The following is a 24,376-nucleotide window of genomic DNA, read 5'->3' as shown; positions in this document are numbered from 1 at the left end:
TGTAATTAATAAGGTTTTATAAAAGTTATGAGAACATGGACAGTAATTAAAAGGAATGTGGAGCATTATAATGTGTTAAGATTATGGGAGTGTAAATATACTTTTACCTTTTAAAATTTGCTTTACTATCAAAACATTGTAACAAAAAAAAATTTGAACTCATTTACTAGACATTCAATGAACAATTGTCCCCTAAATGAATGAATGAATGAAGTTGCAAACTTATTGGTGTCAGTGCCTGACAGTGTTGGGTGTGTATAAGATGCTCAATTAAATGTTTTTAAATTGAAAAAATACAATAGCTAGTATCTTTTTAGGGCTAAATATATACCAATAGAATCAGAGAACATCATCACTGGAGGACATATTAGAGATGATCCTTCATGTTACAGAAGAAATAGCCAAAGAGGAGAAAACTAGCTATTGGCAGAATCAGAAATCAAATTCGTGTCTCCTGATATGAGTTAATCTAGAGTTTTGTTTTGTTTTTTTCAAAGAGGGAGGTTAAATTTAGAAGAGAAGAAACTTTGGCAACCTGGAAAATGCCACCAAGGTTCTACCAGGCATCAAAACTCTGAAAACCTTGGTGCCAGCTTAAGGCTGATCTGCCAGCACCAAGATACCCTGCAAGAGTTCTTGGTATAAGTCTACAGCCAAGCTCAGTGGTAGTCTATAGGAAATACCTACATACTCACCAGCTTCTGTAGTTAATCTAAAATATGCTGTGCTTCCTCCCCATTGTAGCTCCCAACTCAGGCCTGCACTCACACACTGCTAACACTCCAAAGCTACCTTTTTGTAACCTACATGGTCACTGATAATTGTTGAGATATACTATATAAATATTGAGGATGAAATTACAGCAGGGAAAGTTTTAATAACTAAAAATTGATTAGCATGCCTCCTACACTGCCAGTGGGAATGAAACTAATTCAACCATTGTGGAAAGCAGTATGGGGGTTCCTCAAAAAACTTAAAATAGAAAGCAGGGGCCCAGTTTGAAAAAGACATATGCACCCCTATGTTTGTCGCAGCACTATTTACAATAGCCAAGAAATGGAAGCAACCTAAGTGTCCATCAGTAGATGAATGGATAAAGAAGAGGTGGTACATATACACAATGGAATATTATTCAGCCATAAGAAGAAAACAAATCCTACCATTTGCAACAACATGGATGGAGCTAGAGGGTATTATGCTCAGTGAAATGAGCCAGGTGGAGAAAGACAAGTATCAAATTATTTCACTCATATGTGGAGTATAAGAACAAAGAAAAACTGAAGGAACAAAACAGCATCAGACTCACAAAACCCAAGGATGGACTATCAGTTACCAAAGGGAACGGGACTGGGGAGGATGGGTGGGAAGGGAGAGAAAAGGGGGGAAAAGGGTCATTACGATTAGCATGTATAATGTAGTGGTAGTGGGGGGACTCCGGGAAGGCAGTATAACACAGGAAAGAGAAGTAGTGATTCTATAGCATCTTACTACACTGATAGACAGTGACTGTAATGGGGTATGTGGTGGGGACTTGATAATGGGAGGAATCTAGTAACCACAATGTTGCTCATGTGATTGAATATTAATGATACCAAAATTTAAAAAAAAAAGAAGATCAGCATCGGTGATAGGCCCAGAATAGCACTAAAATATTAACCAAAAGCCATATTGAAAAAGACCCAGTAATGGAATTAGAAAATTCATGATTTTTCTCAAGATTCAGTATCCAGCATAGTGCTCTGTACATTAACAGGTGCTTGATATATAATTTTAGAATGAATAAAATCTCTAGTAAGCCATGTATAAAAGGATGTTGCATTGGAATATGTATTAGATTTCAGAGTTATAGTGACTCAAGGGGTAAAGAATTTGTTTAAAGTGGAGGATAAAGGTAAAATGGTAAGACAGGCATATAAATAAACACACCAGTTATCAGATTAAAGAGAACTGAGTACTTCTCTTGGATAGCATTTAGAATCAAATAATAAGTTGGATTTGTGATGCTATGAAAGTGTAAAAACAATTACTAGTAATTGATTGAAATAGGCCATCACAGGTTATAATAATCTGAACTTCAAAGTAAAGCATAAACCCTAAAAATTATACTTTAATAATCATAACTGTAAATATAGATGCATCAGCTGATATTGTGATTTTAACATATATATACAAGGTATAAACTTTGCCTTCACACTCACCCCTAATGTGTGGGATTTAATAAGCAACTCAACGAGAGCAATAAAACCTCATTTTCTACCTCCTCCTCCTCTTATCATAGGGAATCCTTCTGGAATGACCAGAGATTCATGGGAAGTGCAAGAAAAGTCCCATCATTCATCCATATGGGGAATAACTACCTGATTCCTGGATACAACTTTTGTAAGGGCCAGAAATAACAGCAGCATCAGAACATGTGAGGCCTATGCCTTCTCTGTATAACATATCAACATCACAGAGGAAAAATTTAAGTCAAAAGTATATGGAAGTTTTACAAACTGTAAAATAAGGGACATGGTACTATTTGACTTGTGACTGTCACAAAATTTTTCATTTAGAGAACATAAACAAATTGTAAGAGAACTATTTCATAGAAAGATATATTCTTAATATATCTACATTATCTTTCCAACCATTTATAACAGAGTCAGGGATTGTCTTAGTTGAAGGAGACTGTATTTCCCCAGATCAAGGCTTTGAGAAGGCTCTTAGGAGGCAGATAAAGCTCATAATGCATATTGTTACAAGCTATGAAATCTGACCATACCCCGTGGTTGACAAGTTTTTTTATCCTACCTTCCAATATACAGGATTCTGTACTAATATTGAAGGCCCAAAGAGGTGGCCAAAGGGTCCTAAATCAAGCCCTTTCCAACTCTATGGTCTCTCAATCACTTACTTAATAAAATGTTATTGAACACTTATTATTTGCCAGTTACTATATCTATAGCCTTTGACAATTACAACAGATTCTGTAAAGTACTTTACCACTATGAGTAATAAGACCAATAATGAAGGGGTAGCAGTTACTTGTAGAAGGCTTTTCCCATGGCTCTATCAGGAAAGGCAAGAGTGTCTGGCTATACAAGCAATTTCAAATCACCTTGCTCATATTAAATTGGCCAAATTGGTCATAACAATTCATCTGGCCAAGAATAATAACACTGGAGAAAGGAAATTACTCCTCCAGTGGAAGAAGACTGGGTGATAAATTTTGCTGACCAATCATCATATCTTCTGCATAGGATATTGTAGTAAACTGTGAATACAGAGGTTTCTTCAGCTAGGATGACTTGGGACAAACCCTCCAAGGAGGTAATATTTGAGTTGATCTACAATGCTGAAAAGGAGAGTAAGCCATGGAACTATTTGGAGGAAGAGCGCTTCAGACAGAAGAAACAACAAATTCAAATACTCTGAAACAGAAAACAGCTGTGTGTGTATGTTCAAACATAGAAAGGTCAACAGAATGGCTGGAAGGTAGGACATGAGGGGAATGACAGAAAGATAAATCAGATAAGTAGACAAATGTAAATCTTATAAGGTCTCTATAAAGAGTTTGGACTTTATTATAAATGGTTTGGGGAGTCATTGGAGATTTGTTTGCTTTTTAATGAAAAATTCCTATAGATATATAACAGAATAATATAATAAACCCCATATGACCATCACCCAAATTCATTAATTATCAATATTTTCTCACATTTGCTGCATCTGTCCTCCTTTTTTCTTTGTGTAAGTATTGAAAACAAATCCCAGACTTCATGTTTTTTCAACTCTATATACATAATTCAGTATGCACCTCTGAGAAGTGTGGATATTTTCTTACATAGCCACTGTGCTATTATCACACATAACATAGGTAACAATTAGCTTTTTGGTTTTGTCTAATAACTAACCCATAATCAAATTTATCCAATTATGTCACAAGTATCTTTTCACCATTGGTTTATTCAAAGCAGGATTCAAACAAGTTCTGCACATTACATTTGTTGTTGTTCCTTCTTCACTCTAAAACAGCCCCCTCCTTTTCTTTGTTTCATTGACTTGTAAGGGAATATAAGTCCATTCTCCTGAAGAATGCCCTGGAATAGTGGATTCACTTCCTTGAGATGCTGTTTAAGTTGTTTATCTAACTCCCATATTTCTTTAAATGGAAGCTACTCCTTAATTAGATTCAAGTTCAACTTTTAGATTAAAAAAATAGATACAAACTGTGCTGTGTGTTTCATCTTGAGGGGACATTCAATTTTGGGGTGTCATTTTTAGTGACTGATCAGTAGATTAATATGGTGGCACTGTGATCCCTCCATTGTAAAGTTCCCTATAAATCTTTTACTCAATGCTTCCATCCATTAAAGATCACCGTCTAAATCAAGTATCTCCTTAAGTGTTGCACAGGAGTGATTTTCTAATCCTTCATTCTATCCCTACCAACTAGGTGGAATTTTTAGCTAGAAAAGGAGAAATTTCACTCATCAACTACAGCTATTTTAGTAGCCTAAAATGAAGTCAGCAGGTTTTAAAGAGGGGAGTGATACTTCATTTACTCTTTAGAAAGATGCATGGTGGGCTGCAGAAGAGGTGGTATAAAGGTAGGAAAACTAGTTAGAGAGGTGGAGCAAGGTCCAAGTAGGGGATAATGCTATCCTGGAAATGTTTTAGCACTGGACATGGGAGACGTGGTCATAATTAAGATATATGTTGGAAATAAATCTAAGAGGACTTGTTGAAGGGTTGGATGTGCACTGTGAAGGAACGAAAAAAATCAAGAATGCCTTCTAGGTTTTTGGCTTAGAAAGATGGTGTCATTTACTAAAATGAGAAATGTTTAAAATAGTGGAAAATAGATTTGTAAAGGGTACGATGGAAAGCTCTGTTTGACCATATTCAGTTTGTTATGACCATTAGATACCTAAGTGGAGATGTTGAGTAAGCAATGATACCTAAAGTTCAGGTCAGGGCCAGAGATGTACATTTTAGAAAAGCTTTTATTGTAGTATTATATATACCCAGTAAAGTGTACATATTTTAAGTACTCAATGAATTTTCAAGAATTCCAATATAACCGACACCAGGATCAACAAACAACGTGACTAGCAGTATCATGTGCCCCTACTCACTCCAAATCAAGTGAGTATTATCTTAACATAGCCTAAATTTTTGACCTCTTATATTACATAAAAACAGGGGAAAGCATGTGAGAGAAAGAAAACTCTGTAAGTCATATTTTACTTTTCCCTTAGAACTAAGCAAAAATCCTTTTCAGTTCTTCCTCAAACTGATTTACTCACACATGTAAACATTCTCACATCACAATTCTATCAATATGGGCTTACAAGTAAAATCATCTAGAATTTGACTGTTGAGCTGGATTCATATACATTCATTGTCAAACCAGTATCTAGACACTAATAAGCCACTCACTTGCACTTAATAAAAAAGTTGTTTTTTTATCTATCAGAGTAATAACAGCTTTTCAGAAGAGAAGAATGGATGTAGACAAGGAAAGGCAGTTTTTAGTGATACAAATTCAGTTTCTTCTACAACTTCCCTTGACTTAATGAATAGTACACGTTATGGATAGAGAGCTGATGTAGGTATTCAAATAAAGGAACATCTGCTCTGTTTTATGCCTAAGACAGGTAGTCATGACTAGAATGTGGAATCAATATAAAAGCCCAAAAGATGCTCTTCAAATATGTACTTCTTCTTTGCTCACAGCTATATACACAATGACAAGCCATCAATTGACAAATAAAAATTCAGTCAAGCCTGTTGTCATCATATAGACCATCAGACATAGTCTGAAATGAGCCATTTAATTATCCTCAATTCATGGTCTTCACTGACAACTGAATGCTCCATTATTATGCATTATTAGTGAGCTGAGAGTAGAGTTAAAGAAGCAACTTATGAGAAGATTGCTTTAATGAAAGAAAAATAATAATCTCATTTAATATTTTCAGGCTATGGGCCATATTCATATCAAGCACTTTCATTGAATTACTGGATCCACATACTGTTACAGACTGTTCAAAAAAGATGGAAACGAAAGGCTTCTCACCTTCCCATCTGTACATCTTTGCTCATGGTGTGTCATCTCTGTGAAATTCCACCCTCATTTTTGCAGATTGAATCCTTTTCTTCCTTTGAGTTCCAGATTCAATGCAATCATCTCAATGGCCTCTGCATCAGTGGGTATGTATCCTTCTTCCTCTGAATTTCCATGCACATGTTTTAACATCTCTATGGCACTTACACTTCCTAAAATATTATGACATTTTGGAGAGAGTTCTTATTCACCCTACTAGATTTTAAACTTTTTTTGATGAATAATACATATTAATCGTGTTTATCCCACAACATCTAGCTCAGTGCTTTACACATAGTGGGTCTTCGATAATTATTCACTGAGACAATGAAGTACATTTCATTCTACAAAAATCAAAATTTTCCTCATTTTGTGTTTTAAATATTGTCTAGATAGTAATTTACACTTCACCTATGACAGATGAATTTCAGTCTTCTTTAAAACAACACAATTTAAGCTAGAAGCCTATATCTGTCTCTTTTTCAGTTATACTTTAGCCTTTCATTTTTTCAGGCTGCCAAAAACCCTGTTTGAATTTTCAAGATGACCATCACATATGTTTCGTGTGTGATCAAAGGGGAGGAAAAAATGAAGCCATAGTTCACACATATAGGACTTAGTATCATAGTTCAGAATATTTTGTTACCTACCTCTGGTCCACCTGTAACACCTCTGAGTGAGATGATTTGGCTTATGTGTGGTCAAAGTGACAGAAAAGACATAAATAACTTTATATACTGTCAACTCAATATTTTATCACTGATAATTACCTATCATTCCATATATGTCAGCTTTATGAATATTGAAATAAGATAGCAATGGACTAATATCCTGTGCTTTCATGCTCCTGTACTTTATTTACTCTTTTTCTTCTCTCTGAAACATACTTATGTCCAAACCATGTCCAAATATTTACCCACCATGTGTCGAATACTCTTTTGCCTATGATGTCCCCCCTGATCTTCCCTCTTTTAACTCTCATGGCACATTATCTGTGTCCTTTCTGAATTTTTAATTTTTACCTTATATTAAAGTTATTTATATACACACATTATATTCCCTACTAAATGGCTCCTTGAAGTCAGTCCTGACATGGCTTGTATGCCTATGTGCCTAGTACAGTATCTTACACATAGAAACAGTTCAATAAATATATGCTCATTGAAAAATGAAAAGTTCTCCTTTTAAATAACTCATTTTAGTTCTCAAAGAATTTATATATTCTGTATCTCATTCATTCCTCCATTCATTCAGTCATTCAACCATTATATATTATCTATTATGTGCTGGACAATGTTTTACGAACATTGAACGTAGCAATAAGCAAAACAAACTACATGTTCTCATAGATGTTACATTTTAGTGAGGAAAGACAGAAAACAAATAAATATATAATATTCCAGGTTGTAATAAATGGTGTGAGGAACAATAAAACCAGGGTAAAGGAAGGGAGGGAGAACTGATAAGGTATCACTAAAAATAAGTTGGTCAGGTAGTGAACAGCATGGTTACTATAGTTAATAATCCTATATTGTATATTTGAAAGTTGCTAAGACAGTAGACTTTAAAAATTCTCATCACAAGGAAAAAAATGTATAAATGTATGGTTATAGGTGTTGACTAGACTTATTGTGGAGATTATTTTATATTATATATAAATATTGAATCATATACACATGAAATATGGTGCTATATATCAATTATATCTCAATAAAGATAAAATAATATACATTTCTTAATAATATTTATTAGAGATATATCAAAAGTAGAGGTTTGATTGCAAATACACAAGAAGATTTGGAATCGTCAATTCCAATAAAATGAAACTAAGATTGAAAAAGTTTAAGAACCTCCATTCAATAGCACTCAGAACAATTCAGAAAATATATTCCTGGAACAAGCCAATCCAAAATCCAATTATTAGATTTGAAATATTTTCTGGAAACTTACTATCTCATTAAGAAAAGAAACATTTTCTTGATAATAGGTACATTAAAAACTCAATATGATGGACCACAAACTAATTTCACACTATTTTAATGAGTTAGAGCTACAGAAAGATGAATGCCAATTTAAGAAAAGTTTTGCTTCTCTGTTAAGGAATATCTTTCCTCTCATGAGTTCAAAGGACTCCATCTACATTTCAAAATGTATAAACGACAGAACTTGGATTAGTGCCCAGGGACAAGGGTCACCTCTAGTGCTTGAATTTATGAGGACCATGTTTGTAGTTCTAAGGAGAAACATTTTATCAGAAAAAAAATATTTGGAGAACGGGGGAAATTCTGCTTTCATGATAATACTCTATAAATTACTAAGTTTCTGTTAGGAAATATAAAGCTGATGCAATTCAAACATGATCCTTAATACTTTGTAAATGTGAACTGCACGGGTCATTTAACAAATACTGATAGACACTGGTTACTCCAGTAATGAACAGAGTCCCTAACTTAAATCAATACATGTGGTGGGTACTTTTGTCTAATCTCTGCTAAATCCTGCTTTTATACTGACTTAATCCTTTAATCAACAGCCTTTAAACTATTAGACTTGGCATTCAAAACTTTTATAATCTGATACCACTCTAAATACTCAACTTAATTATTTTCTATTCCTCAGCACCCATTATTTTCCCTGACTATTCTACTAACATGCCAGGATCATGCCTGGTTCTGTCTTAAGTTAGAGTGTTTACCTTACACAAATACCAGTCATCTTTCAAATTCTAGTTCAAGACCTATCTCCTCTACGAAACTTCTCTTAATTATTCCAGTCCTTGTTGATTCAGTTTTTGAACTCTTACAGAACTTCACATACAAAACACAATTCAGTCTTGGATTATATATCAGCTTGTACCAGGAAAATGATTTCACATGTATTCTTGCAGTGAACATTAGCTGAATATGCCTCGGGAATGCCTGGTACTATGCTAGGCACTCAACATAGGAAAGGGCATAAGATACGGCTCCTTTCTCAAGAAGCACATAGTTTACTAGGGGAGAAGGCAGATACACAAAATGTGAGAAGTAATATTACAAGGTTATAAGCAAAGTTCCATGATGACATAGACAATCAATTAATTTTGCCCTAAGGGAAGGTGTGTGGTGTGGAAGAAAAGGCTACGATTAGCATGTATAGTGTGTTGGGGGGGGCACGGGGAGAGCTGTGCAACACAGAGCAGACAAGTAGTGATTTCACAGCATCTTACTACGCTGAGGGACAGTGACTGTGAAGGGGTATGTTGGGGGGACTTGGTGAAGGGGGGAGCCTAGTAAACATAATGTTCTTCATGTAATTGCAGATTAATGACACCAAAATAAAAAAATTAATTAAAAAAAAAAGATTAAATGTGAGTTGGGATTTGAAGGATAAATTTTTTGGATTGGTAAGGGAGAAAAAAGCATTGTAGTGTTTCTACTTTCAAAAACAGCCTAGCAGATGAATTCCCCTGCCCCATGCAAAAAAACCTGTAAAACATGGTTATTCAGGAAACTGCAAATTGTGTGACAGAGCACCATTTTCCAAAATATGCTCTATGAGACAGTTTTATGCAGGGTGTTAGGAAGTATTCATCAAAAATTGATTCTGGGGTCAATAAATTGGAAAACAACTGATTTTTTTTTACTGTGAAATAGACCTCTTCATTACAGTATTTTTTTCAGTTTTAAATATACTAATATATTGCATACATTTCTAAGAAGTGAATATAGTATGCAGTACTTCCCAAACTTAAATGATCATGACAACTTTCTTTACCAAAACTAATAGAATTAAGTTTATAAGGAAAGTTCTTTGAAAAAAATTGGATTATAACATAATTTGCATTGTGAATAAGGTTAGGGTGATGAATGATGTAGTTAGAAACAGAGCTGGGGTCAGATTTTGAAGTTATCTTAACTTTCTAAAGATATTAGATTTGTTTTTTTCTGTAGGTAATAGGGAAACATCAAGTATTTTGTAAAAGGGCATTATATAATTAGTTATATAACTAATATAAAAAGATACATCCGGCTGGCCAACAGATACATGAAAAGATGCTTAACATTGCTAATTGTCAGGGAAATGCAATTTAAAACCACAATGAGGTATCACCTCACACCAGTTGGGATCGCCAACATCCAAAAGACAGGAAACAAATCCTGGCAAGGATGAGGGGAAAGGGGAACCCTCCTACACCACTGGTGATAATGTATATTAGTTCAACCATGTGGAAAGCAATATGGCATTTCCTCAAAAAACTAAAAATAGAAATAACATTTGACCCAGGAATTCCACTCCTGGGAATTTACCCAAAGAAAACAAGATCCCAGATTCAAAAAGGCATATTCACCCCTATGTTTACTATAACACTATTTACAATAGCCAAGATATGGAAGCAACCCAAGTGTCTGTCAGTAGAGGAATGGATAAAGAAGATGTGGTACATATACACAATGGAATATTATTCAGCCATAAGAAGAAAACAAATCCTACCATTTGCAACAACATGGATGGAGCTAGAGGGTATTATGCTCAGTGAAATGAGCCAGGTGGAGAAAGACAAGTATCAAATTATTTCAGTCATATGTGGAGTATAAGAACAAAGAAAAACTGAAGGAACAAAACAGCAGCAGACACACAAAACCCAAGAATGGACTAACAGTTACTAAAGGGAAAGGGACTGGGGAGAATGGGTGGGAAGGGAGGGAAAAGGGGAGAAAAGGGTCATTACAATTAGCATGTATAATGTGGTGGGGGGTACACAGGGAAGGCAGTATAACACAGGAAAGAGAAGTAGTGATTCTATAGCATCTTACTATGCTGATGGACAGTGACTGTAATGGGGCATGTGGGGGGATCTTGATGATGGGGGGAGTCTAGACAACATAATGTTGCTCATGTAATTGTAGATTAATGATACCAAAAGAAAAAAAAGTCAAAGAAACATAAATAAATAAATAAATAAATAAATAGGCCTCTGTCCACTGGGACTGAATTGCCTCACACATCCATTATAGGTGAACCTTTTCTGAAGATGTCATTGTGACAGCTAGTAGAACAGAGTGCTAAAACTACCAAACTTACAAAACAGTTTATATGAATTATTTTGTGCCTGCTTGCTAATAAATTCTTAACATAAATATAAAAAAACAATCATCATGTTATATCTCATAAACTTATACAGTGATGTATGTCAGTTATTTCTCAATAAAATTGGGAATCAAAGAAGACAGACAGTAACAAGTATTGGCAAGGATGTGGAGTTTCCTCAGAGAGAGGTGCCAGGGAACAGGGTGCACAGGCTCGCAACTGCACTTTATGCTTGCAGGCCCGGGTCCGCAAGGGGCCAAGGCAAGAGCAGTGACCTCGCCAGATATACGTCACAAAGCGTGCTCCACAACCAATAAGGGAATGAGGGGCTGGTCCATGGTTGCTGGGATATGGAGTAGCGTTCTGAGTACCTGCGGTCTTGAGAGGCAGGGCCAACCAGCACACTTTACAGCATCGCACCACAACCTGTCACTGTAACCTGTCGCACCGCATGCCTCCGCACCACAGAGCTAGGCTGGTCAGAGAAAACGCACCACAGCCAACGCCCAACATGCCGCAGCGTAGGAGCCGTCAAGCGTCATCTGGTGGCCAGAGGAGGACCCGCTCTTCCACCCGCCAAGCAGAGCTGCACCAGAGGAGGACCCGCTCTCCCACCCAACAAGCAGAGCTGCTCTTCTCCGTGAGCCAGGTGGAACGCATGCTGCAGGAGCACTACTCCTTTCAGCACATGAGCCCTCGCACACCAGTCTTCATAGCGGCCATCATCCAGGACCTAACGGCCAAGATCTTGGAGCTGGTGGGTATTGAGGCCCAGAAACATGGCAGCAGCGGCATCACACCAGAGGTCATGGACATGGTGCTCCACAGCAAACCCGCTGTTCAGCAGTCTTTACAGAGAGACTGTCTTCTCGCAGGTGGCCCCAGCTGAGCAGTAGCTTACTCAACACGATCTGAGTCCCTGGACCTCGGCCGACAGGCACCAGGTCTGCTCACAGCCGGCACAGTCCCAGACTGGTGCCTTGGGCAAAGTCATAGCCATGTTTTAAGAAAAATAAATAATAAATTTCAAAAAGTAATAAATGTTCCATGTTCATTTTGATGTTGTTAAGTTAAATGCATTTTAGTATTCTTAAGATGGCAATATTTCCCAAATTGATCTACAAGTTCAATGTAATCACTACCAAACTTCTAGCTGGCATCTTTGCAGAAATTGCTAGCTTATCCTAAAATTTATATGGAAGCACAAGAGACCCAGGATAGCTAAAACAATGCTGAAAGAGAACAACAAAAGTTGAAGTCTCACACATCCTGATTTCAAAACTCATTACAAAGCTACAGTAGTTAAGGCAGTTTGATATTGGCATAAGGATGGCCTTATAGATCCATGGAACAGAATTGAGAGACTGGAAATAAACCCATACATTTGTGGTCCATTGGTTTTCAACAAGAGTGTCAAGACCATTTAGGGGGGAAAAGATACTCTTTCCAATGAATGATGCTGGGATAACTGGATATCCACATGCAAACAGAGGAATCTGTATCCTGCTTACACACATAATAATAATAACATATTGACATAGTTAATGAAAAATTAACTCAAAATGGATTAAAGATCTACACATAAGAGCTAAAATTATAAAAATCTTAGGAGTATACAAAGGTATAAAGCTTGTGACTTTGGACTAGGCAATGGTTTCTTATCTATCACACCAAAACCATAAAAAAAAGAACAAACAAAAAGATAAATTGGAGATCATCAAAATGAAAAATGTCTGTGCTTCAGAGGACAACATCATAAAATAGAAAAGACACCCCACAGAATCAGAGAAAGTACTTAGAAATCACCTATTTGTTAAATGACTTAGATGCAGAGTATATAAATAACATCTACAGCTCAATAATACAAGGACAAATAGCCCAATTAAAAAATGGCAAAGTATCTGAATAGACATTTTTCCAAATAAGATGTACAAATAGCCAATAAGCACATAGAGCAATGCGTGACAATTATCCACCAGAGAAATTAAAATCAAAACCTAAATGAGATATCACTTCACACCCAATAGGATGGAAGTAATGAAGAAAGCAGATCTCATGGACAAAGAAATCAGAATTGTGGTTACCAGAGGCCTGGGTTGGGTGGGGAGGTCTGGAGGGTATTATGCTCAGTGAAATAAGCCAGGCAGAGAAAGACAAGTACCAAATGATTTCCCTCATTTGTGGAGTATAACAAAGAAGCAAACCTGAAGAAACAAAACAGCAGTAGAATCACAGACTTCAAGAAGGGGCTAGCAGTTACCCAAGGGGAGAGGTAGGATGGGTGCATGAGGATGGAGGGAGAAGGGGTTGAGGTGCATTATGATTAATACACATGGTGTGGGGTGGATCATGGGCAAGACAGTGTAGCACAGAGAAGACAAGTAGTGACTGTGGCATCTTACTACACTGATGGACAGTGACTGCAATGGGGTGTGAGGGGGGACTTGATAATATGGGTGAATGTAGTCACCACACTGTTTTTCATGTGAAACCTTCATAAGAGTGTATATCAATGATACCTTAATAAAAGAAAGATACATTTGGCAGCAAAATAAAGGATTCAAAGGAACAGTGTCTGGAACCAAGGATATCAATTGAGACATTACTGCAATGGGAAATAAGATGAGAGCCTGAACTAGATTAATAGCAATGATAGAAATGTTATGTTTGTCTCAAGTGAATGGTGATTATTTGAAAGCTAACACTATGTTAAGTGTTACATTTCTTACACTCCTCTCCCCCAACCACAGAATCTAGCACAGTGCTTAGAATGTCGGACATGTCTATTTTTTTGAAATGAATGTTCATTAAATACGTTCTGAGAAGTAACTGAGTGTGATAACTCTGGTTGCCTGGGGAACACAGGGCAGAAAAGAGATTATTCTTTAAAAAGACCTCTAAGTATAAACTTCATTTTTCAGGTTGTTAGTCTAAGACTATTGTAGGGTCTAGCCTCCAGACCAGCTCCAATGACCCTACCTCCTTGCAGAGTCTCAAAATATATCAGGATTCATTTGGGTGACCAACAGAATGTGGCAGAAATGATGATTATGTCACTTATGAGATTAAGTTTTAAAATCTATCTTCATCATGCATATTCTTTCTTAGATCACTCCCTCTCAGGGAAGCCAGGTGGCATGTCATGAACAGCCCTATAGAGAGACCCATATGGTAAGGAACTGAAGCCTTGGTCTACAACCATGTGACTAAGCTGGAAGTGAGAGCCATGCAAAAAGTGAATACAAGAAGCTTAGAATATCTTTACTAATATCTAATAAAATACATTTTAAAACAAAATATATTATCAGAGATGATATTATTACCATAGTAATAAAAGCATATATTCAATAGGACATAACAATTATAAGTATGCATTCATCCAATAAAAAGACTTCAAAATGCATGAAGCAAAAATGACAAAATTAAAGGGAGAAACAGACAATTCTTCAATCATAGTTGGGGATTTTAACAACCCTCTCTCAGAAATTGATAGAACAGTCAGACCAAAAATGTCAGCAAAATTAGATCTGAACTAAGCTATCAGTCACTTCAATTTAATTGAGATTTGTAGGACACACACAAAAATGACAGAATACACATTTTTTTCAAGTACACATAGTACCGTTCCATACTTATATAGTCAATTGATATTTGACACATATGTCAAGGTTATTTCATGGAGAAAAGATAGTTTGTTCAACAAATGATGTTGAATATGTACATATAGCTGTACAGAAAAAAGAATGAATCTTGACTCATTGCACACACAAAGATTAACTCAGATGGAAAGTATGTCTAAATACAAGAGCTAAAACTGTTAAAACCCTGGAAAAAATCATGGAAGAAAATTTTGTGACATTAGGTAAAATTTCTTAAACAGGATGCCAAAAATGTAAAGCATCAAAGAAAAAATATGAAATGGACTCTATCAAGATTAAAGTTTTCTCTTTGAAAAACAATTAAGAAAACAAAGAGACAAGGCACAGCCTGGGAGTAATATTTAAAAAACATGTATCTGACAAAGGGCTCTTGTATAAAGAATATATAAAGAACTCTTAGCACTCAACAACAAAAGGAACAAATAATCCAAATTTAAAAATAGGCAAAGAATTTTAATAGACATTTCTCCAAAGAAGATATACCAGTGGCCAATAAGGACATGACAAATGCTCAGCATTATTACTCATTAAGAAAATGCAAATCAAAGCTGCAATGATATACCACTATGCACCCATGAGGATGTCTAGAATCAAAATGATGAACAGTAACAAGTGTCAGTGAGGATTTGGAGCATGGCAAGAATGGAAAATGTGTATCCACTTTGCAAAACAGTCTGGTATTTCCTCAAAAAATAAGCACAGACTTACCATATGACCTAGCAATTCCACTCCTAGATATTTGCCCAAGAGAAAGACAAACATATATCTACACAAAAATATATGCATGAGTGCTCATAGCAGCTTTATTTGTAATGCTCTAAAACTGGAAATAACCCAATGTCTACCTTCATATGAATAAAAAAACTGTGATATATTCATCAATTGGAATATCATTCATCAGTAAAAAAGAGTGAACTACTGGTACATTCAACAACATGAATAAATCTCAAAATCATCATGGTAAATCGATAGTTCTCAACCTGGAGTGATTTTGATACCCAGGAAATAATTGGCAATAACTGCAGACATTTTTTATTGTCACAACTGGGGGGTGCTACTGGAGTCTAGTAGGTGGAGGTCAGCAATGATGCTCAGCATCCTAAGAAGCACAGGATAACCCCTGACAACAAAGAACTACACTGTCCAAATGTCAATAGTGTTAATGTTAAGAAACACTGTGCCAAGTGAAAAATATCAAACACAAAATATTATGTACTGTATGATTCCATTTATATGAAATTCTAGAAAAGGCAAAACTATAGTGACATAAAACAGAAAAATGGTTGCCTGGGGCCAGGGATGGAGAGAGGGAATCAAATTAAAGGGACACGAGGAAACTACTTAATGTGCTGTATGTAGTGGTGTTTGCCCAATTGTATATAATTACCAAAATTAATCAAAATGTGTGCTTAAAATTGATTGTAAAAATATTGCATGCATATTAGCCATACTTTAAACATAAGGCTATCACAATGGGGAAAAAGACAATGAAAGAGAAAGTAGGGGAACTCCAAAGTTGAGCTTTGCCAACCTTCTCAATATAACTGAGGAAAACTGACCCCCAACTGCACTGACACTTCTGTGTCACTGAGCTCTTATTCAGTGGAACATCACACCGGTGTACCTTGGTATCTTGACAAGAAAGAGTTAAATCAGTTTCCTACTGGGTTCTAGAAGGGACAATGAATAATAAAGAGGCTTTATACTCTTCTGTTTTTTCAAATTCTTCAAAGAACATTCCCATAAACAGCAAATCTGGTTTAACATTTTTCTTCCAAGTGAGAAATTTTGAGAGAATATTCACTATGGCAGGTAGAGTCGTATACACAGTACTTTTATGAATTTTTATAACCTTTACTATAGAGTTACCCTGATAAATGAATGAAACCATGCCTGGAGCTCCTGAGATCAACTTATTCCTTTGAAATTTTGGGAACACTGGAGCTCTCTTCATAACAGAGGCTTATATTTGTGCAATGGCCACAAAGGAACACCTCTTACACTTCCGTAACAAATGCTGCTTTGACTGTGAGAAGGTAGAATATTACAGTTGTTGAAATCTGATCAACAATAGGTGAGGGTTATTTCTCCTTCTGGGGTTAAATAAGAACTCTTCTTTCATTTTGAGTCTTGTTGAGACAGTTATATAGGAATAGCCCCTTGCCTCTGCTGCTTTGGAAAACATTTATTTCTCCCATATGTCTCATTAAACCCTTGGAAGAAAATCATCGTAGAAGTAATAAAAATCATTACATTCAGTTCTGTGTAGAATACTTCTTATGAAGGCAGAGAAATACATAGCCAGGTTGCCTCCAGAGTTCTTGGAGGCTCCAGAGTTCTGTTTGAATCCTGGCAATCATACTACAACTATTAAGGGGGTGTGGGGGGGAAAGCTTCAGAAAGCCCTTTTCCAGTGTTTAAACTCTGACAAGCAAGCATTTTTAATGCTGACTTAGAAAATTACTTAGAGTTACCACATTCATCCAAGTAAAAACAACCTACCCTTACATATTCCTCAGATGTCTTTGCATGTCCTTCTAGGTTGCATTTCTATTGATATGACTTGAAGGGTTTTGAATTAGGAGCTTCCAGTTAAACACTCTGGGATGATGCCACAGCTAGGAATGTTATCAGGTAAGCCAAGATGGCCAGTCTAATGACATGGAGCTGGCTTTTAGAAGTTGGCTCATAGTCATATTTAGCACTAGTCAGTCACACTAAATTAGTAAAATAATTAATTGTTCATGCCAAATAAGAAAATATTGACTGCTATATCTTGGCTTTCCTGTTGAGTTTCTAGAAATCTACACAAATTAGCCAGGATCTTTCCAGTAAGTCCTTCTGTAGGAGCCAGGGCTAGGAAAAATCATACTGAGCTACATTGCCTTACCTTCCCCACTCCCTCTACCTCCATCTAATGCCTCTCTCTATCTGCTTGGTATACAAAGTATGTTTGAACGAAGCAGAATAGTTTTTAGCTAGGATGTGGAAGGGGCTTGCTTTGGAACAGTAGAAAGTGAGAGCTTCAGGGGAAGACGATTCAGAATTATTGAAAAATAGAATGCTTTCAAAATATTATTCAGCAATTAGGTTTTACATAAATATGTATTATGCACCAGCTTTCCTAGTTACCCTACCTTGCTATAGAGAAAGTATAGGGATTGTCTATATCATCATATATAATACAGTTACTGAGCAACAAATTTTCAAAACTATTCCATTATTTTTGAATTATAATATTTTGATACCCTGAATAGTTCCAAGTACTTCCAACCTTGCAATAGCAAGAGTGAACACAGCCCTGGAACATTCTTCTTTCATGTGATTTCAATGCACTATATACGCCAAACATGCAAAAGAAGGGAAGGTTTTTGGAGAATCAGTGTTTTAGATGTCTACATGTGTCATTTTTGTTTCCATATCCTCTACTCACACTCTCTGCCATTTGAACAATCATTCTCCTGAATCACAAAGAATATTTTGCTCTATTGCCTTGTCAATGGTTCAAATCCAAGTACGCACAACTCTCCTCATTCTCTGTCTTGTTCATTCATATCCTCTGTCTTTCTTTTCTTTGCTTTCTCCTCATAAGTCTCATCACCCTCTAGATCTTCTTCCCTCAGGCCCTTACTCTCAACCAGGCAGCAAACACAGAAGATGTGAAGCTAATCTTAGTGGGCTCTTATGGGTTGTTAGGACAAGCAACCTAATGCATTTTAACACTATTCAAGAACCAGTTCCTCTTTCTATCCCAGCACATCCCTTCCTCGTCAGAATGATTCCAAAGCACAGTTTCCCTTTAGAAAGTTACTCCAATTCATCCCACCCATTCTCAAGCCTGCCAACAAAAACTCAGCATCCTCAAAATATTTCTGTGAGCATAGGCTCATAGCTACTGGCACAAAAACGAACGTCATCTCCAGATGTGACTGCAGCACCATGAGAGATTCCAATTCTGTCTTGTTAACCTACAAATGGAGTGAGCACTTTCACTTCCTGCATAATTCTACAGTCCACTCTTCAAACCAAAATGAGGTTGTTGCATACTCACACTCAGATAATATTTTTCAGTGAGAAACTAATCCCCTTAATTGTAAAGGAAAAAATGGCACTCAGTGAAAGAACAACTCAGTTACTTGGAGAGAATGTTTTAAACGCAAAACTCAAAACCAAGAAGAAAAAGCCCATTTGAAAATGATGCTTTGATATTGAGTCCATTAGCTGTCAAGTCTCATTTGTGCTGATACCAGATTTGAAGAACTCACAGATGAGATATAGAAAGTTGATTCAACGTCCATAATATGCAGACTGCTTCAGGACTTTGGGCTTTCTTTTTTAATATCAATTAATTGTTGCAGTCAGTTCTATGCCACGTACCTAAGCATACACATCCCATATTGTTATTTAACCATTCAATGTGGTTTGTTCATTTTTGTGCTTATATGTTTATTTTATATGGATAAGGTTTTGTCCCTATGTAGTCTATAATTCCCAGGTGGGTGTGTCCAATAAATAATTGAGCTGACCTGAATTGAACTGGGGGGAAAATAACATAGATAATCCCAGCTCATCCCTATTTGGCATTTTGATGTGTGTTTGTATTTCCATTTCAATAGAGATCTTTCTGGGATATTAGGACTTTGCATCATTTCAGATAATGAAGTCACATTGGGAAGAGGTGATTCTGAAGAAAATGGAAAGTAACTCAGTTTAAACTCACACTGAGGACTGAAGGAAGGACCAATCCCACACTTGGGGGCTTTTGATGATTACAGACTGAATGACTCACATCTCCCCCAGGAAATGGAAGAATGAATCACAAGGCTGTTTTAAAAGACCTCTCCTGACCCTGGAACATGGATGGGACTCTAAGGGTAGTAAGGAGGTAGGGGGAGCAGGGCACACACCCTGAAATTCCCTCTTTTCCAATATCCCCTGAACAGCATATTGAATTAGTAAAATGGAGAGTTAAAATAAATTATGACAATGTTAACAAAGGAATTAGAAAAAAAAGAAACTAGCATGGCTTTCTTTCGTGTTCTAGTCACTTAGGGGAGAATTTAAAGATTTGCTTCTGATAAGCTTTAATGCAATAACGGAGAGTTAACTCTTCCACTGATCCCACACCCATCCATCACTTGCCACACACAGACAAGCAAATCCTTCCTGAAAACCACTGCTAGATTAATCTTCTTAAGGCACTGTTTTCAGCATGTCACTCCCCTACAAGAGCATCCATCTCCCTGTAGGATCAAGTCAAAACGAATCAACTTGGCATTCCAGGTCTCCCATCAACTGGCTCCACCCTACCTATTCATTCTAACCCCCAACTAATCCCCAACATGATCACTGGCCCCAATTCTGTCAAACTGGCCTCCTTACAAATACATACCACATTCCTGCCTTCATACTTCCACTCATTCCTTTTCCCTCTATCTAAAATACTTTCTTTCCTCTCTACCATTCAAAACCCAAAATTTCCTTCTTTCAAAGCTTTAAGTTCGGAACTCCTGTTCTCCATAAGAGGTGTCCAGTCTAACCCTTTTCCTCAGTGACCAACTCCTTACTTGAAATATCTACAGCATGAATATGTGTGTCTGTACGAGATGACTTCCACATACCTTAAGGTCCTCAAGTATATGACTAGCTTCCTTAATTAGATTCTAAGCAAAAGACAAAGGACCTTTTTGTCAACACCAACATCACTTAACACAGTACTCAAGATACATATGTATCTTAATATTAATAATCAATAAACAGAAGCTTGCAGGTTCTAAAAATTCAACTCAGCGTTAATTTGACATGGCAGAGCAGGCTCGTTTGGACTTTTTTTTCTCTACATGGTTATAGCCATGTTTAAATGCCCAAATCCCTTCACTTGCTTCATTTTTCTAAGTTGAGCTCATTTTCATTTTACTTTCTTTTTAAAGAAGAACCTGCTCTTCATGTTCTATTTTTAAAGCTCTGTTTTTTAGTATGGCACTGAGAGCATGAACAACTATCAGGCCTTAAATGTTCCAATTGAGGTATTGCAATTTAATCTTTACACATATCTATAGCTCAGTAATCTAGACTGATGAAAGAGGAAGATCTATCCCACCAGGAGGCCTCGAGGAAAAGATGCTGTTCTTTAGAATTGAGTTTCACAGGGAGAATCACTTTCTCTCCCACTTGGATATAAGCTCTCCTTGAAGTCTGGAAAATGATTTCATGACTCAAAACAGACGGATTTTCTTTTCCTTTACATGTTATTCTTTACTTAGGTAAAGAACAGCTTTTTCAATTCCTTTCTTTAAACCAAGTATTTTATAAATCACACTGTTTATTTTTCTCTCTTCTGGGTATTTAGAATTCCAGTCAGAGATAATGATTATTTTACATTCTTAAAAACTAAACTCATTCATTTTCTTGTCTCTTTTAGACAGAGTACTACAGGAAGAATTTAAAATCTGCTAGGGCAGTGAGGTGATATGGCAAACAGATACCACAATGGTCTGGTTTTTAAGAGCAGGAAAACGTCCTAGAAACTCTTCAGTTTAGTGTGATCTACTTGCCCATGCCAAAATTCTACTAACTAATGCATTGGCCTCTCCAGGCATCCTCCCACAAAATGTAAGTGTCCCTGAAAGCAATAACAAATGAGTCAGTGTAAACACTATAGTTTAGACTAGTTTATCAAATATCCTTCTTAACTGATAATTAACTGTGCATTGTGGGAATGGAATTTGTAATGGTGTATTCTCTTAATTAGCCACTCTGGAAATCTCAGGATCAGCTTGGATTAGCTATGTTAGTCTTATCTTCCACATCTCCCAATACACTCACATTTTTGTAATCACTCAAATCAAATATTTTTGAAAATCATGTGATTCTGTGCCTTCATTCATCCTATTTCCTCCTCCATAGATTCCCTTTTATACCATTATACATTTCTTTATGGCCCACCTCATGTATCACATCCTTCAAGAAACTGTCTCTACATATTTTGCCTGGCAACATGCCTCATTCATCTTTCATCTCTCGTTCAAATGCTACCTCCTCTATGAAGCATTCTCTGACTTTTCCAGAGAGCTGTAGGCACTCATCCCCTAGGCTCCTACACTGTACCTTAAATTCCACCCTAGCATATTATAATATATAATTACATATATATTATAATATAATTATAATATGCTTTGCCTGTCCCCATAAGACTGAGTTCTTCAATGGCATGGACTGGACCTTATTCATCTTTGTTTTTTAGCCTATTTTTCCTGAAATACTCAATATTTGTTAAATGAATAAATCACAGGATTAGCCTAAATAGAAAATTTAACATGATATGAAGTCACTTCTACAAGTATCAGATGGTTACTTCATCTTAAACCATAAAGACTACATAATCATAGGCATGCACTTTATCAAGGTTAAATAGTAGAGCAGTTAGCTGTATGTGAAAACATCAAATTAAATATGATGTATCCTGTTATACTGAAAGTGAGTTCCTAAATATATTTCTCATGTTTGAATTTTAGTCATCCCAAGTCAGCCTTTCCTTACCTTAACTTTCAGAGCTAAAGAAAAGAGCCAGATGGAGAGCAGTGATTGTGAAATGAAACTCATTCATTTAGGCATTGAATATTTATCAAATACCTATCTATCATGTGCAAATCTACATTACTGAGCAAAACAGACATAGTCTCTCCCTGCCCTCATGAAACTTAACATCTAGTGGGGGAAAGAAAATAAATTACAGATAGTTAATAGCAGCTGATGGTAACTTTTTTTTGTATTTTCTTAATTCATTTTTTAATTAAAGTATCACTGATACACAATCTTATAAAGGTTTCACATGAGCAAAATTGTGGTTTCAACATTCACCCATATTATCAAGTATCCCCACCCCACCCAATTGCAATCACTGTCCATCAGCGTAGTAAGATGCTGTAGTCATTCCTTGTCTTCTCTGTGCTATACTGCCTTCCCTGTTGTCTACCTATATTGTGTGTGCTAATTATAATGCCCCTTAATCCCCTTCTCTCTCCCTCCCCACATACCCTCCATAACCCCTTCCCTTTGGTAACCACTAGTCCCTTCTTGGAGTCTGTGAGTCTGCTGCTGTTTTGGTCCTTCAGTTTTGATTTGTTGTTATACTCCACAAATGAGTGAAATCATTTGGTACTTGTCTTTCACCACCTGGCTTATTTCACTGTACATAATACCCTCTAGCTCCATCCATGCTGTTGCAAATGATAGGATTTGTTTTCTTTTTATGGCTGAATAATATTCCATTGTGTAGAAGTACCACATCTTCTTTATCCATTCATCTACTGATGGACACTTAGGTTGCTTCCATATCTTGGCTATTGTAAATAGTGCTGCGATAAACGTAAGGGTGCATATGCCTTTTTAAATCTGGGATCTTGTTTTCTTTGGGTAAATTCTGAGGAGTGGAATTCCTGGGTCACATGATATTTCTATTTTTACTTTTGAGGAACTTCTGTATTGCTTTCCAGAGTGGTTTAACTAGTTTACATTCCCACCAACAGTATAGGAGGGCTCCCCTTTCTCTGCAGCCTCACCAGTATTTCTTGTTTCTTGTCTTTTGGACGTTGGCCATTGTCACTGGTGTGAGGCAATATCTCATTGTCATTTTTATTTGCATTTGCCTGATAATTAGGGATGTGGAGCATCTTTTCATGTGCCTGTTGGCCATTTGAATTTCTTCTTTGGAAAAGTGTCTGTTCAGATCCTCTGCCCTTTTTTTTAATTGGGTTCCTTGCTTTTTGGGTGTTGAGGCATGGAGCTCTTTATATATTTCTGATGTTAACCCCATGTCAGATAAGTCATTTATGGATATAGTCTCCCACACTGTAGGATGCCCTTTTTTTCTGCTGATGGTGTCCTTTGCTGTACAGGAGCTTTTTAGTTTGATGTAGTCCCCTTTGTTCATTTTTGCTTTTGTTTCTCTTGCCTGAGGAGATGTGTTCAGGAAAAAGTTGCTCATGTTTATATTCAAGAGATTTTGCCTATGTTTTCTTCTAAGAATTTTATGGTTTCATGGCTTACATTCAGGTCTTTGATCCATTTCAAGCTTACTTTTGTGTATGGAGATAGACAATAATCCAGGTTCACTCTCCTACGTGTAGCTGTCCAATTTTGCAAACATCAGTTTTTGAAGAGGCTGTTGCTTCCCCATTGTATATCCATGGATCCTTTATCATATATTAATTGGCCATATACATGTGGGTTTATATCTGGGCTCTCTATTCTGTTCCATTGATCTATGGCTCTGTTCTTCTGCCCGTACAAAATTGTTTTGATTATGTGGCTTGGTAGTAGAGCTTGATGTTAGGGAGCGTAATCACCCCAGCTTTGTTCTTCCTTCTCAGGATTGCTTTGGCTATTCAGGATCTTCTGTGATTCCATATGAATTTTAGAACAATTTGTTCTAGTCTGTTGAACAATGATGATATTTTGATAGGGATTGCATTGAATCTGTAGATTGCTTTATGCAAGATGTCCATTTTGACAATATTGATTCTTCCTATCCATGACCATGGGATGTATTTCCATT

The 24,376-nt window shown here is 36.5% G+C and overlaps 1 protein-coding gene across 1 annotated transcript; it reads left to right on the top strand.

The window, feature by feature from the left end:
• Window positions 1–11,612: 11,612 nt before the first annotated feature.
• Window positions 11,613–12,050, top strand: LOC118928220 (histone H2A-Bbd type 2/3-like). Its single transcript, XM_036917245.2, has one exon. It carries the CDS (start codon window positions 11,613–11,615, stop codon window positions 12,048–12,050), a length of 438 nt encoding a protein of 145 aa, XP_036773140.2.
• Window positions 12,051–24,376: the final 12,326 nt, after the last annotated feature.

Source organism: Manis pentadactyla, chromosome X, assembly GCF_030020395.1.
Source record: "Manis pentadactyla isolate mManPen7 chromosome X, mManPen7.hap1, whole genome shotgun sequence".
NCBI classification, from domain to species: Eukaryota; Metazoa; Chordata; class Mammalia; order Pholidota; family Manidae; genus Manis; species Manis pentadactyla.
The sequence above is the reverse complement of the archived record's forward strand: the minus strand, read 5'-3'. Positions and strand labels throughout refer to the sequence as shown.

Excerpts from the sequence above, each read along its gene's own strand:
- LOC118928220 (XM_036917245.2), top strand. The coding sequence starts at position 11,613 with ATGCCTCCGCACCACAGAGCTAGGCTGGTCAGAGAAAACGCACCACAG.